Genomic DNA, 16,974 nt, shown 5'->3' on the forward strand with positions numbered 1-16,974 from the left:
GGGAAGTGGAGCTTGCAGTGAGCCAAGATCGTGCCACTGCACTCCAGCCTGGGCGACAGAGCAAAAACTCCGTCTCAGAAAAAAAAAAAAAAAAAGAAAAAAAAAGATACTGATACATTAAAATATTCTAACATGGAACTCAGAGGTCTTAAAAAGCCACAGATTAAGGACTAAACTGCTGGAAAAACTGTTTCCCCCTCAAACCAATCACTACCTCCTATTGATGCTTTCTTGTCAGTAGAAAGAGGACAAGATGGCAACCAGTACACTTACAAAGCAGATGGCTTTCTATATTTAGCACTTTTTTTTTTTTTTTGGAGACAGAGTTTTGCTCTTGTTGCCCAGGCCGGACATGGCGCGATCTCGGCTCACTGCAACCTCTGCCTCCCAGGTTCAAGCAATTCTCCTGACTCAGCCTCCCAAGTAGCTGGGATTATAGGCGCCCACGACCACGCCCGACTTAATTTTTGTATTTTTAGTAGACGGGGGTTTCACCATGTTGGCCAGGCTGGTCTCGAACTCATGACCTCAGGTGATCCACCTACCTTGGCCTCCTAAAGTACTGGGATTACAGGCATGAACCGCTGTACCCAGCCTACAGTTAGCATTTTAAGTCTATACTTTCATGCATTTTCAAAAATGTTTACACCTGTGAACCTATTACCACAAACAAGATTTAGTATTTCTATTACTCCAGAAAAGTTCCCTTACGCACTTTGATGTTAAACTATCCCCACCTCTAGACCCTCAGGCAGCCACTGATCTGCTGTACGTTACTGTGGATTGTCTGTTCTAAAATTTCGTATTAGCAGGCTCTCACAGTATGTACTCTTCTGTACAGGGCTTCTTTCCCTTAGCATATTTTTGAGGTTCATTGAAGTTATATGTATCAATAGTTTGTTTTTATTGCTGAGTTGTACTCCATTGTTTGAATATATCAGTATATACCCACTCATCTGGTAATAAATATTTTTGTTGCTTCTAATTTGGGGCAATTATAAACAAAGCTGCTATGAACATTTGTGTAACAAGTCCTTGCACGAGTTAATGTTTTCATTTATCTTAGGTAAATGCCAAGGAGTGCAGCTGATGGTGGTGTGATTTAAAAGAAATTTTAATACCTGTTTTCCAAAATGGTTGTCCTCTCTCTGAATGTTTTTAAGAATTTATCACTGGTGTTCAGCAACTTATTTTACAGCTTTACTGATATGTAACTTTCATACAGTAAACTACATACACTTAAAGTGTACCATTTAATGTGTGTGTAAAACCATCACCACAATCAAGATAATAAACATGTCAATCACACCCAAAAGCTTCCTCTTGCTCCTCTGTAATTGTTTCCTTTCTCTCCTGCCCTCAGTACCTGGGCAACCACCGATTTGCATTTTGTCCCTAAAGTTTGTAGTTTCTAGAATTTTACATAAATGGAATCATGTATATCCTTTTTTGTCTTACTTCTCTCATTCAGCATAATTCTCTTTAGATTCATCCAGGTCTTGCTGCATGTATCAATGGTTTCTTCTTTCTACTGCTAAGTAGTATGCCATAGTATGGAAATACCATAATTTGTTTATCCATTCAATTGTTAATAGGTATCTGGGGTATCTCTAGCTTTTGGCTATTACAAATAAAACTACTATGTATGTGTATGTACAAGTATCTGAATGGGCATATTTCTTCATTTCTTTATGGTAAATTCTAGAAGTGAAATAGCTAAATGTATATTCACTATATGCTTAACATCTTATGAAACTGATAAACTGTTTTCCAACATGATTATGCCATTTTACATTCCTACCAGCAGTGTAAAGTGTCTTCATTAAAGTTCTCTAGTAAAGTGTCTGTTCAAATCTTTTACCTGTTTGTATTGAGTTGTTTCTTTTTACTAAGTTATAAGAGGTCTTCATCAAATATTCTAGATAAAGTCCTTTGTCAGATGTATGTTTTGCCAATATCATCTCTTGGTCTGTGGCTCGTCTTTCCATTTCTGTCGGTGTCTTTCCACCACTCCCCACTCCCACCAGACAAGGTCTTGCTCTGTCCTCCAGGCTGGAGTGAAAGATTATGGCTCAGTGCAGCCTCGAACTCCTGAGCTCACGCAATCCTCCTGCCTCAGCCTCCCAAGCAGCTGTGACCATAGGCACACACCACCAGGCCCAGCTAACTTTTTCTTTTTTTAGTAGAGATGATGTCTTGTTATATAGACCAAGCAACCCTCCTGCCTTAGCCTTCCAAAGTGCTGGGACTACAGGTATGAGCCACCACACACCAGCCCTGTCAGTATCTTTTGAGAATCAAATATTTTAGGTTTAGATAAAATTCTCAATTGATTAATTTTTCTACCTAGTGCATGCCTTCTGTCTCCCATTTAAAAACTGCCAAAACATGGGTCACTAAGATAGTCTCCAATGCTTTCCTCTAGAAGTTTTTATAGCTTTAACTCTTACAGTTAGACCTATGATCTACAGTGAGTTAACTTTTGAATATGGTATGTGGTAATAGGTAATGGTCAAGGTTCATCTTTGTGCATATGCATACCTAACTGTTCCACCATCATGTGTTAAAAAGATTATCCTTCCCCTATTGAACTACCTTGGAATTTCATCTGCCAAAAATCAATTGACTATATAGGTATGTGTCTAATTCTGGACTCTTCATTCTGTTCTATTGACTTATTATGTTTATCTTTACACCAATACAACACTCTATAACTATAGCTTTATAATAATTTTTTTCTTTTTTTTTTTTTTAAGAGACAGGGTCTCCTTATGCTGCCCAGACTAGAGAGCAGTGGCTTTTCATAGGTGTGATTCCACTACTAATCAGCACTGGAGTTTTGACCTGTTCCATTTCCAACCTGGGTCAATTCACCCTTCCCTAAGTAACCTGTTAGTCTTCTGTTCATGGGAGGTCACCACATTGATGCTGAACTTAATGCAAACACCCAACTGGCATTAACACACTACAGCCCAAAACTCCTGGGCTCAAGTGATCCTACTGCCTCAACCTCCCAAGGAGCTGTGACTGCAGGTGTGCACCACCACGCCTAGCTATAATAAATCTTAAAATCAGGTAGTCTAAGTCCCCAGCTTATTCTTTTCTCAATGTTGTCTTAGCTTTTCCAGGTCCTTTGCATTTTCATGTAAATTTTAGATATAATTTGTTAATTTGAGAAAAAAGGCTGCTGGGATTTTCAATATGATGGCTTTAAATCTAGAGATCAATTAATATATCAATTGCCTACATAGCAATCATAGGGTTAGCACTTAAAGCAAAACTGTTACCTTAACAACACGAGTCTTCTCATCAATAACATATTTATTCATGTCTTCTTTAAATTCTCCATTTATTTAGGCCTTCTTTAATTTATTTAGGTCTTCTTTAAATCTTCTTAGGAATGTTTTGTGGTTTCTGGTATTAAGGTTTTGATATCTTTTGTCAAATGTGTCCCTCAGTATTTCCTATTTTTTGATATTATGGTAAATAGTGTTTTTTTCTCACATCAATTCCCAGTTGTTTACTGCCAGCACAGCCCCTCCCTTCCTGAGACTTCAGTTACTTGTATGTTCATCGGCATGACATTGTCAGATAATTATCTGCCTCTGAAATTGGCCCATAGGTCTCGTTCTTTTCTTGCCCTTTCCCCCAGACTCCAATTACATGTAACTTAGACTACTTGAATCTTGTCTCACAGCTCTCTGAGGTTCTACTCTTTATCTCTTTCTAGTCTGTTCCTCTTTGTGCTTCAGTTTCTGTAGCTCTATTAGAGCATCTTCAGGTTAACTGGTCCTTTCTTATGTAGGGACTAATCTGCACAAGAAAATCAGTTTTTCACTTCAGATACTGAAATTTTCATCCACAGAAACTTTACGGTTCTGGCTAGGCGCGGTGGCTCACACCTGTAATCCCAGCACTTTGGGAGGCCAAGGCGGGTGGATCACGAGGTCAGGAGATCGAGACCATCCTGGCTAACACGGTGAAACCCCCTCTCTACTAAAAATAAAAATACAAAAAAATTAGCCGGGCGTGGTGGCGAGTACCTGTAGTCCCAGCTACACGGGAAGCTGAGGCTGGAGAATGGCCTGAACCTGGGGGGCGGAGCTTTCAGTGAACCAAGATCGTGCCATTGCACTCCAGCCTGGGTGACAGAGCGAGACTCCGTCTCAAAAAAAAAAAAAAAAGAAAGAAATTTCACAGTTCTTTCTATCTTCCATTTCTCTGCCTGTATACTCATCTTTCCCTTTAAATACTTGCGCATATATTTATAACATCTCTTCTGTTTTTTTTCTTTTTTTTTTTTTTTAAGTACAGATGGGGTTTCACTATGCTGCCCAGGCTGGTCCACCACGCCTGGCCTCATATCTCGTAAAGTCATTTTCTGCTAATTCCATTATCTCTTTCATTTCTGGATCTCTTCTTACTGATTGGTTTTTCTTTTGGTATGGCGTGGCTTTTCCTGCCTCTTTGCCAGTCTGGTAATTGTTTTTATTAGATGCTGGACACTGAATTTGGGTGTTTAGATTCTATTGTCTTCGAGTGTTAAACTTTGTTTTGCCATGTTGTTAAGTAACTTGTAGATCAGACTGACCTTTCTGAGACTTGTTTTATTGGACAGTTTTTAAAAACTTTTCCCTGGAGCTAGTTTAACCTGGTAACTAAGGTGACTTTTCTGGGGTCTCTATTGCGTTTCATTTATGTTCAATTATGGCTTTCCATTCTGAATGGTTGGAACTTGAACTTCTCACAGCCCTGTGTAAACTCTGGGAATTGTTCAACATATAGCTCCTTGGTAATTTTCTGTCCGGTCTGATGGACTTTCACCCTGCACATGTGCAGATCAGTATTCACCAACTGACTCGAGGGGATTTATATGCCAGATGCAGTGGCTTATACCTGTAATCCCAGCACTTCGGGAGGCTGAGGCAGGAGGACTACCTGAGTCCAGGAATTTGAGACCAGCCTGGGCAACAGAGCCAGATCCCTACTCCACAAAAAATCTAAAAATTATCCAGACGTGGTGATGTACATCTGTAGTCCCAGCTACTTGGGAGGCTGAGGTGGCAGGATTGCTTGAGCCTGGGAGTTCAAGGCTGCAATGAGCTGAGATCAAGCCACTGTACTCCAGCCAAAGTAACAGAGCAAGTTCCTGTCTCGAAAAAGGGGGATGGGGGTGGGATTTAAAAAGTACTTCCAGGCAAAAAGCTGAAGCAATCATAGGGATTACTGCTTCTGTTTCTTATCTCTCACTGATCACAGTCCTACCTTACCTGTTGTTCTGATTCTGATTACAACTGTTTCACATGTATGTTTTCCAGTTTTATAGCTGTTTATGGTGAGAGGGCAAGTCCTTCACCAGTAACTCCTAATAATTTCAGAAGTAGTAGTCTAGTTTTCTTTTTAAATGTTAGCTCTGAGTTTCCTCGGCTCTTGTCAGAATAGTGGCTAGTTTTTTTTTTTTTTTAGACAGAGTTTTGCTCTTGTTGCCCAGGCTGGAGTGCAACGGCGCAATCTCGGCTCACTGCAACCTCTGCCTCCCAGGTTCAATCGATTTTCCTGCCTCAGCTTCCCAAATAGCTGGGATTGCAGGCATGCACCAACACGCCCGGCTAATTTTTTGTATTTTTAGTAGAGATGGGGTTTCTCCATGTTGGTCACGTTGGTCTACAACTCCCAAACTCAGGTGATCCACCCGCCTCGGCCTCCCAAAATACTGGGATTACAGGTGTGAGCCACCTCGCCCAGCCAATAGTCTGTAGTTCTTAACAATGCAGTTTGACGGCCCCAGGTTGAAATTAATAGATGTACAAAACTGAACCATATGTACAAGCTATAAGCTGGTCATGCAAATTCCAACTACAAGTCTATCACGGACAGAAATTTTTCAATATTTTGAGAAATTTTCCCTGGAATGAGAGGGAACACTTGTACAACATTCTTCTTTGTGCTTCATTTTCTATTTCTTTTCTCCCTACAAATCCCACTAGGGACAAGCTGCCATTACTCCTCTTTCTAGATAGCCCACGTAGCTACTCACTCTACCCCCAATGCACTGTTTCCCAAAGTGTGGCTATGGACCACACCATTAGAACCAGCGCTTACTTAAGAACCAGTGTCTAGCACATCATATAACACGGATGAACCATGAAGACATTATTCTAACTAAAACAAGCCAGTCCCTAAAGGACAAACACTGCATAATTCCACTTACATGAGGTACCCAGAGTAGTCAAACTCATAGAGACAGAAGGTAGATCGGTGGTTTCCAACGGATGGGGAAAGGGGGAAAGAGTGGGGGTTTTTTTTTGTTTTTTTTGAGATGGAGTCTTGCTCCGCTGCCCAGGCTGGAGTGCAGTGGCACAATCTCAGCTCACTGCAACCTCTGCCTCCCAGGTTCAAAGGATTCTCATGCCTGGCCTCCCAAGTACCTGGGATTACAGGTGTGTGCCACCATGCCTAGCTAATTTTTGTATTTTTAGTAAAGACGGGGATTTCGCCATGTTGGCCAGTCTGGTCTCGAACTCCTGACCTCAGATGATCTGCCCACCTCGGCCTCCCAAAGTGCTGGGATTATAGGCGTCAGTCACCACATCCAGTGAGAGTTGTTAAATAGATACAGAGCTTGACGTCTGCAAGATGAAAAAAGTTCTGGAGATGGATGGTGGCGATGGCTGCACAACAATGTGAATATACTTAATGCCTCTGAACTATACACTGAAAACTTGAGAAAATGGTAAACTTTATGTATATATTTTTTTACAATTAAACTTTTTTTTTTTTTTTTGAGACAGAGTCTCTGTTGCCCTGGCTAGAGTGCAACGGCATGATCTCAGCTTACTGCAACCTCTGCCCCTCAGGTTCAAACAATTCTCTTGCCTAAGCTTCCTGAGTAGCCGGGATTATAGGCATGTGCCACCACACCCAGCTAATTTTTGTATTTTTAGTAGAGACAGGGTTTCACCATGTTGGCCAGGCTGGTTTCAAACTCCTGAACTCAAGTGATCCACCCGCCTCGGCCTCCCAAAGTGCTGGGATTACATGTATGAGCCACTACGCCCCGCTAATTGCCTATTTTTAAATTTTCAGGTCCCTGTGCCCTACCCCAGACCTACTGAATCAGAACACCCTCCAACACTTGCAAACACTGTCATAATTAAGTGACCTCTACCTGAAGACATGAAAGCTCAGTATCTGGAAGAAGTAAGACTAACAAAAAGAACACTAGGGGAGAGAAGGGGGACGTCAAAAAAAAAAAAAAATGCATCCAGGAGTCAGCCATGTCAAAGGTGGTTCCACTCAGTGCTCAGCTTGCTCACCTGTGATGTATCACCTACTCGATGGAGTTTGTAAGCTGTCCATTCAGTTCCACCAACCCACCCTAGTCCACTCATCTCCTCTTCAGCTCTCCTCCCTACACCAGTCACTGTTGACAGTGCTGTGGCAGAAGGGACATGGCCGACAGCACTATGTTTACCAATTTCCTGTTCTCTGGCTTCATCTTTTTAAAAAGCAACTATACCAAGGTATAATTTATATACTATAAAATGCAGTCACATTAGTGGACAGTTGACTTTCAACGAATGTATATACCCATGTATCTATCACCATTGTCAAGATTTAACATTTGCCCTTCCCGCCATCTTGGATCCTATGGAGGTCTGCTGGGAATAGGACTTCTAAAAGGAAATATGTGAAAGGCTGTGGTGCAAGGCCATTTTTGCTGGCTATAAGCGGGGTATCTGGAACCAAAGAGAGAAGACAGTTCTTCCTAAAGTTGAAAGTGTTTATGCCCAAGATGAAACACAATTCCATTTGGGCAAGAGATGTGCTTACATATACAAAGCAAAGAACAATACAGTAACTCCTGGCAGCAAACCAAACAACACCGGAGTAATCTGGAGAAAGGTAACTTGGGCCCAGAGAACCAGTGGCATAGTTTGTGCCAAATTCTGAAGTTCTCTTCCTGCTAAGGAATCCAAGTGGTGGTATACCCCCTCAAGGATTTTTTTTTTTTTTTAGACAGAGTCTCACTCTTGTCACCTAGGCTGGAGAGCAGTGGTGTGATCTCAGCTCACTGCAACCTCCGCCTCCCGGGTTCAAGCGATTCTCCTGCCTCAGCCTCCTGAGTAGCTGGGATTACAAGCACCTGCCACCACGCCCGGCTAATTTTCTGTACTTTTAGTAGAGATGAGGTTTCGCCATGTTGGCCAGGCTGGTCTCAAACTCCTGACCTCAGGTGATCCGCCCGCCTCGACCTCCCAAAATGCTGGGATTACAGGCACGAGCCACCGCGCCTGGCACTCCTCAAAGATTTAAACTAATGAGAAGTCAATAAATACAAGTGGATTTGTGCTCTTGGGAAAAAAAAAAAAAAAAAGATGTAACATTTGTGTCACCCCAAAAAGTTCCTTCATGCCCCTTTAATCTCTCCCTAGACCCCTCAGGCAACCACTGATCTACTTTCTGCCACTATGGATTTGTTGTTATTCTCTCTGTAATTTCATATAAATGGAAATAGTTTGGGCTGTTTTGTGTCTGGCTTCTTTCACTCAGCATAAATGTTTCTGAAATTCAAAGTTACATGTATCAGTAGTCTGTTCATTTTTATTGTTGAAGAGTATTCTATTGTATAGATATACAACAATTTGTTTCTCTCTTTGCCTGTTGAAGGATATTTCAGTTGTTTCTACAAGAAATACAGCTTCTTTAAATATTTGTGTGGATATATGTTATCTTTTATCTTGGACAAATGCCTAAGATGGTACGCTCACATGGTAAGCCTATGTGTACTTTTATTAAAATAAATCAGTTTATTTTTTTTAATGTGTTTTGTTGTTGTTGTTCCTGTTGTTGTTTTGAGACGGCATCTTGCTCTGTCGCCCAGGCTGGAGTGCAGCAGTGCAATCTTGGCTCACCACAACCTCCGCCTCCTGGGTTCAAGCGATTCTCCTGCATCAGCCTCCCAAGTAGCTGGGATGACAGGAGCTCGCCACCATGGCTGGCGGCTAATTTTTGTATTTTTAGTAGAGATGGGGTTTCACCATGTTGGTCAGGCTGGTTTTGAACTCCTGACCTCGTGATCCACCTGCCTGCCTGGGCCTCCCAAAGTGCTGGGATTACAGGCGTGAGCCACTGCACCGAGCAATAAATCAGTTTCTTTTATAGCAAAACTCATATGCAGCTGGCCAATCCTGACTTTGGGCATATGCACAATCTAGTCCAGTGAAAAGTGACACCGGAGACTGGATAACTAAGGTCTGGTTGAGGCTCTTAGCTGGACTTCCAGGGTGACTATGACTATGGCCATCACAGCTATAGGCAATAGGTGTAGCAAGACCAAAAAGAGGGTGGGAATTGCTGCCCCAGCCACCAAACTAAACAATGACTTTTAATAAAAGATTTAACATGTTATTAAAAGGCTTTTACACGAAAACAAAACGTACAAAAAAGAGGAAGCAACAACCTTTGGATTATATCTAAAATTCAAAGCACAACAACTAGCAAATAACTTCTTACCTCTGTGCATGATCTTGTGCTTCTCCCTCAGATATGTCAGGCCTTTTATTACCTTGAGGAACGGGAATGTAAAAGAAGACAAAATACTGGTGATTAGAAAAATAATCTATTTTAAAATACTCTAGGAAAATACTTCATTTATCATCATCACAAATTTGCCCTCCTTTTTTTTTTTGGAGACAGAGTTTCACTCTTGTTGCCCAGGCTGGAGTGCAATGGTGCAATCTTGGCTTACCACAACCACCCCCTCCTGGGTTCAAGCAATTTTCTTGCCTCAGCCTCCTGAGTAGCTGGAATTACAGGCATGCACCACCATGCCTGGCTAATTTTGTATTTTTAGTAGAGATGAGGTTTCTCCATGTTGGTCAGGCTGTTCTCGAACTCCCGACCTCAGATGATCTGCCCGCCTCCACTTCCCAAAGTGCTGGGATTACAGGCACGAGCCACCACACCCAGCCCCTTATTTTTTATTCTTTTGTTTCATTTTCTTAACCTGCCTTATCAAGCAACCATCTTTTTACATGGTATATAGAGTTGTTTTGTTTTGAGACAGGGTCTCGCTCTGTCGCCCAGACTGAAGTGCAATGGCACAATTATGGATTATGGCTCACTGCAGCCGAGTCTCAAGTGATCCTCCCACCTCAGCTTTCCAAGTAGCTGGGACTACACGTGTACATCACCACGCCCAGCTATTTATTTTTTTGTAGAAGTGAGGTCTCATCATATTGCCCAGGCTGGAGTTGAACTCCTGGGCTGAAGTAATCCTCCCACCTCGGCCTCGCAAAGTGCTGGGATTACAGGTGCAAGCCACTGTGCCTGGCCCCTAGTTTTCAAGACACAGATTTTAATATAAAGAAAGTCACATTTCTCATTCTAATGCGAGAGAGACAACAGTGTCTATAGACTCCAGACAGGGAAGAGTCTACTGAGAAAATACTACTTTTTTTAACACACTTTCCCCTCACTGACTTCCCATCTTCCTCTCTTGTCCATTTCCTACCAACTCATTAACTTATCAGTGAGGAACTTAGAAGAAAACCTTCATAACATACTCACAGCAATGCTAACTTTTCCTAGAATTTGTTCAGGAATTCTTCCAGCTTTCTTCAGGACTTGATCCAGAGAACCTCCATCCTAAGAATGAGAATACCAGACCAGTTAGTGACAATGTTTCTAACTATTCTTTCAAGGGATAACTTTCGGGAAGAAAATGAATCTTTAAACCTCATGAGGAAAGTGAATCTCAGGCAAATCCTCCTAAAAGGTTAAGAGTAAGCACCCATTGGTTTATTGCTGACATCAAATATGGTATGAATGCAAACCACTGTGGGAGGTGTCAAATAACAACTCTAATCCCATGAGTATCATTCAATTACTAATTCCGTAGTCACAAAAAGGCCTGATTTGCACTGAAATAACAATATAATATAGTGGTTTGGGGCGCAGACTCTAGAAGCAAACTATAAATGTGAATTCCAACTCTATTGCTTACTATCTGGGGAACCTGACTAAGTAACTCAACCTGCAAAATGAGGATAATAATCACTAGGCTATTATAATAATCACAGGACTATATAAGGATTAAACCAGCTAATAGATATAAAGCACTTAGAACAACATATGGCACATAATAAGTGCTCAACAAATGCTGGCCATTTTATCACTATCATGTATGTCACAAGGTACATTTGGTATTGCGTTAACAAATCATAATTATCAATCCAAAGAAAAATGTCATAGAAAGCAATAATTCACTCCACAAATCCTACAAAGTACCACAGACTATGTTAGCTTCTATGGGGGTCAGATATATGAAAAACAGCTGGTTTCTGCCCTCAATACATTTACTAATAGGGGAAATATGCAACTTTCAATACAATATAACTGTGGTATTATTTTATATATATATATATAAAAGTTTTCATCTATGGTTCCTGGTTCATAACCCCCATGTGCCCTTGTTACAGTCTTATTTTTCATTTTTCAAATCTTTTTCTTTTTTTTTTTTAATAGAGATGAGGTCTCCCTATGTTGCCCAGGCTGGTTTTGAAATCCTGGGCTCAAGCGATCCTCCCACCTCAGCCTCCCAAAGTGCTGGGATTACAGGCATGCCTTAGTCTTTTGTTGTAACTTTGGGTGTGTGAGGCCTCAGGAATAGGCCTCAGAATCTTTCCTGCCCTCTTTTCACCTGCCCCAAAGCAGGGCTCTAATCTACCCCCCACCTTTTTAAATGTGGATCTCAACGCCTTCCCCTGAGAGGGTCCTGCCCTATATGCTGGGGGAAGGAATGCTGACCTCATGAAGCTGCCATAAAAACCCAGAACGCGGCAGGGCACGGTGGCTCACGCCTGTAATCCTAGCACTTTGGGAGGTCGAGGCAGTCGGATCACGAAGTCAGGAGATCAAGACCATTCTGGCTAAAATGGTAAAACCCTGTCTCTACTAAAAATACAAAAAATTAGCCGGGCGTGGTGGTGGGCACCTGTAGTCCCAGCTGTTCAGGAGGCTGAGGCAAGAGAATGGCGTGAACCCAGGAGGCAGAGTTTGCAGTGAGCAGAGATCGCACCACTGCACTCCAGCCTAGGCCACTGTACTCCAGCCTGGGTGACAGAGCGAGACTCCGTCTCAAAAAAAGAAACAAACAAACAAAAAAACCCCAGAAGGCTGGGTCCAGGAAAAGTGAACAAATGGAGGTTCCTGGAGGGTGGTCAGCCCAGGGAAGGCATGGAGGCTTTGCATCCCACTCCCATACCTTGTCCCATGTGTCTCCTCATCTGTATCCTTTGCAATGTCCTTTATAATGAACCAGTAAAATTAAGTGTTTCCCTGAGTCCTGTGTGCCCATCCAGCAAATTAATCAAACCCAAAGATAGATAGGATCATGGGAGTTCCAACTTAAAGCCAGTTAGTTGGACGTTTTGGAGGCCCAGACTTGCAACCGGTGGTGGCGGAGTCTTGGGGACTGAGCCCTGAATCCATGGGATCTGACATGATCTTCTGGTAGACAGTGTCGGAATTAAACAGGAAGACACCCAGCTGGCGTCCGCTGCTTAGAGTGTAGAGAAAATCCCTCCATACTTTTGGTCACAGAAGTCTTCTGTGTTGATTGTTGTGGTGTGACAGTAAAGGAAAAAACACAGTCTGGGAGTTTTTCCCAATATTAACAATGAAACCATAATGGCATAAGAAAGTGATACAGACATGCAGAAGAAGGGAGAAGTAATTCTGACTTCTCTTAAAAGATGGCATTTCAGCTGAATATTACTCAAAGGATGAGCATGATTTCTATACCTGGAAAGGGGGAAGAGAAAAGGGAGAGAAGAACAGAGTACTGCAATAAGATCAAAGCAGAGATGCATTACGTTGCTGAGTACTCCTGGGATGATGTGGTCATTTCACTGTTGGTGCATGAAGAGATGTAGTGACAGATGAAGCTGGAAATGGCCATCTGTAACCAGAACCCCACCTAGGAACTGGGACTTGACTTTATGGAGGCAGAAGTAAAGGAATCCAACCTGAGTGTTTAAAAATAAGAATCACAGCAGCTCAGGGAGACAGACAAGACTCTGGAGGCAGAGAGACTGGTAAGGAGATGAGATGACATGAATGGGGTGCCGGACAGAGGCAGTGGAAAAAGAGTACAAGAGAGGATACAAGTATGGTATGAAGCCAGGCTCTGCAGGGCTCACACACCAGGGGCTCCCATTAAGGGTTCCACATTTTAACCTACCATCTTGAAGAAATGCCTGGCTAAGAGGATCCTGATATATCAAGGCAGAAAAAGGTTAAGTTCCCCTGTGGCTTCAGGTGTAGCCAGTTACCACTTACAACTTAAAATTACCCTCAGAGGCCGGGCGCCGTGGCTCACGCCTGTAATCCCAGCACTTTGGGAGGCTGAGGCAGGCGGATCATGAGGTCAGGAGATCGAGACCATCCTGACTAACACAGTGAAACCCCACCTCTACTAAAAATACAAAAAATTAGCTGGGCGTGGTGGCAGGCGCCTGTAGTCCCAGCTACTCAGGAGGCTGAGGCAGGAGAACAGCATGAACCTGGGAGGCAGAGCTTGCAGTGAGCATAGATCGTGCCACTGCACTCCAGCCTGGGCAACAGAGCAAGACTCCGTCTCAAAAAAAAAAATTACCCTCAGAGGTAGACCTAGTTCCTGAAAACTCAAACAAATTTTCTAAAGTATCCCATCTATATTGAGCAGTTATCATCATCCTCTATCATTTATCAAATGCCTCTGTAAATGTAAGAACTACTTTTTTAAAAAGGAAAAAAACTGTAAGATAAAGATAGAACACACTCTCTGCTTAGGGAGACAGAATATATTTGTAAGAGGTAAGGCACTTTAAATCCTCCTCTGAAACAAGGCACAGAACAAACAGTTGAATGAAGAGAACAGACAATGCTACTGGTGCTCAGAGGAGGAAGTGATCCTCCTGCCTCAGCCTCCCGTGTAGTTGAGACCACAGGTATGTGCCACCCTACCCAGATATTTTTTATTTTTTTATTTTTGTAGATGAGGAGTCTCACTTTGTTGCCCAGGCTTGTCTCGAACTCATGGGCTCAAGCAATTCTCCTGCCTCAGCCTCCCAAAGTACTGGGATTACAGGTGTGAGTCACTGTGCCCAGCCAGCACTACCTCTCAACTGACCCCAAATGCAGCCTAGGACAGGGGGCAGCCCAGGTAATTGTCTTGGTTTACACTTCCCCTGGGAGATGGTAGGAGACATATCTCTATCAAAAAGGGAAAAACAGACCAGGTGCAGTGGCTCATGCCTGTAATCCCAAATCTTTGGGAGGCCGAGGCAGGAGGATTGCTTGAGGCCAGGAGTTCAAGACCAGCCTGGGCCACATAGTAGTGAGACTCCATCTCTACAAAAAATAAAAATTAGCTTGGCATGGTGATGCACATCATTGTCCTAGCTGCTACTTGGGAGGCTAAGGCAGGAGGATTGCTTGAGCCCAGGAGCTCAAAGTTATAGTGACCTATGATTATGCCACTACACTCCAGCCTGGGCAACAGAGCAAGACCCTATCTCTAAAATTAATTAATTAGTTAATTTTAAAACAAAAAGGAAACATTGGCTCTCTTCCCTTTAACAAACTCCACAAAAGCTACAAGCAGGGTATAATGCGAACAATGGAATTACCAAATGTAAGGGGCATAAGCCAGTCAGGCTTCTCCAGGGTTGCCTGCAACTAACCATACAACTTTCTAATTCTAATTCACTGTTGCCAAGTCCTTGCCTTAAGCTGCTGAAATTGTGCTTATTTTTAGAAGCCAATTATTAAGTAAGTCAATGGTGCTTTTGTGAAGGTTTTCTGTGGAAGAGACAAATGCTTTACGAAAATAACAGTTCAAAAGCTTTTATTCCTGCACAAGAACCATCAACTCTGGGTCCCTAGTTCTTCACTTGCTCAGCTACCACCTGAGCAGGAATCTCCTTCCCCAAAGACAAAAGCATTCCTGTTCTGATCTGGGAGCATTCATTTCCCTCCTTGGGTCTCAACATTCAGACTGGGCAGTGCACACAGGGCTCATTTCTAGGGAAGATCAGCCCCTGGCTGAGTGCTTTAGAAGACAGGGCTCAACCAATGTTGATGACACAAATTTACTGCAAAACGCATTCCCAGGGCCAGGTATGGTGGCTCACATTTCTAATCCCAGCACTTTGAGAGGCCAAGACAGGCGGATTGCTTGAGCCCAAGAGTTCAAGACCAGCACGGGCAACACAGTGAAACCCCATTCCTACTAAAAATACAAAAATGAGCCGGGCATGGTGGCATGTGCCTATAGTCCCAGCTACTCAGGAGGCTGAGGGGGTTAGATCGCTTGGGCCCAGGAGGCAGAGGTTGCAGTGAGCCAAGATCACACCACTGTACTCCAGCATGGGCAACAGCAGAAGACCCTGTCTCAAAAACAAACAAGCAAACAAAAACCAAAAACAAAACCCCATACATCCCCTAAAATTGATCAGAGCAATGGATATGTGGTAAACCAAATATATCAAAATATAAGTTGTGGAATCTAGGTGGTGGGTTTACGACTGTACACTTCCTTCAAGTTTTCCTGCACGCTTAAATTTTTTTTGTTTTTTTTTTGAGACAGAGTTTCGCTCTTGTCACCCAGGCAGGAGTGCAATGACACAATCTCGGCTCACCACAACCTCCGCCTCCCAGGTTCAAGTGATTCTCCTGCCTCAGCCTCCCAAGTAGCTGGGATTACAGGCATGTGCCACCACACCTGGCTAATTTTGTATTTTTAGTAAAGATGGGGTTTCTCCATGTTGGTCAGGCTGGTCTCAAACTCCTGACCTCAGGTGATCTGTCCGTCTCAACCTCCTAAAGTACTGTGATTACAGGCGTGAGCCCCCGCACCTGGCCATATTTCTAGTTTTTTAATAGAGATGGGGTTTCACCATATTGGCCAGGCTGGTCTTGAACTCCTGATCTCAGGTGATTCGCCCACCTCAGCCTCCCAAAGTGCTGGGATTACAGGCGTGAGCCACCACGCCCGGCCTGTGAAAATTTTAATAATAAAGTGTTGGGAAAATAATATACATGACACAAAACTCATGCGAAGACTGTGACAGAGAGGACCAAAGACCTTCAGAAGCTGGGATGTGGCTATCGAACAGAGTTCTCTCTACCCGACAACACCTTTGAAATGCTGGAGCTGAGGCAAAGCAGAAGGTCCGAGGGAAGCAAGAGCCCACAGTCAGAATTTTCCATCCAGAGGAAGCCAGGGCAGGGCCTTTCCTGCTAGAGGACCTGCTCAGGAACAAGGAAGGGCTGAGAGTGCCCAGAGCTGAAGCAGAAAGCCACTCTGGCTCTCATGGCTGCCTGGTCTTTCGGTCTTCAGGCCACAGCTGCTTCCTACATGGTCCATCTAGATGCTCCGGCATCACCTGAGCCTCTCTACTGCTACTGACTGACTGTTATAGCTGCCCTCTGGGTCTATGTATACTCAGGGCCAAAAGGTCCTATGGCAAGCTCCAAGGCCTAACCCTCCCCCACCAAGCCCCAAGCCTGACCAGGTCTTCCCCATCCTGGCCACCCTCATTCAGTAACTCAACACATACCAATCAATGGGTGCCAGACACTGTGCTTGGCCCTTGAAACATTTTCCCATCCCAGTCTCAGGCTCTCCACGTTAACTCCGGAGATATTTTCTGATTTAGAGACTTGTGCAGGAACATCTCACTATTTCCAGAGAGCCAAATCCATGGGGGGAAAAAACTGACCTGCAATCACTGGAAATGGGCCAAGAGAATGGGAAACGAACCCCAGTCATTTCCAGTGTCATCTTCTCCTGAAGGAGAAGGAAGGCTTGAAGGAAGAGGAGGACATGGCAAGGGCACAAGAGATGTGATCAACATCTGTAAGTTCAAAGTGAATAAAGAATTCCAGAATAAGGACGCCACCTAGCATCTCAAAAAAGGTCAGTGT

At 43.3% G+C, this 16,974-nt stretch overlaps 1 protein-coding gene across 1 annotated transcript in view; it reads right to left on the minus strand.

The window, feature by feature from the left end:
* The window catches only part of MAP2K1 (mitogen-activated protein kinase kinase 1), a 108,693-nt gene that overhangs the window by 38,042 nt on the left and 53,677 nt on the right, over nucleotides 1-16,974 (minus strand). The window contains exons 4-5 of the mRNA XM_011940361.1: nucleotides 10,573-10,650; nucleotides 9,517-9,568 (exon numbers count right to left, since the gene is read on the minus strand). Coding sequence (XP_011795751.1) covers nucleotides 9,517-9,568; nucleotides 10,573-10,650 — 130 coding nt within the window. The remainder of the gene's footprint in view (nucleotides 1-9,516; nucleotides 9,569-10,572; nucleotides 10,651-16,974) is intronic.

Source organism: Colobus angolensis, unplaced genomic scaffold (genome assembly GCF_000951035.1).
Source record: "Colobus angolensis palliatus isolate OR3802 unplaced genomic scaffold, Cang.pa_1.0 Scaffold19, whole genome shotgun sequence".
NCBI lineage: Eukaryota > Metazoa > Chordata > Mammalia > Primates > Cercopithecidae > Colobus > Colobus angolensis.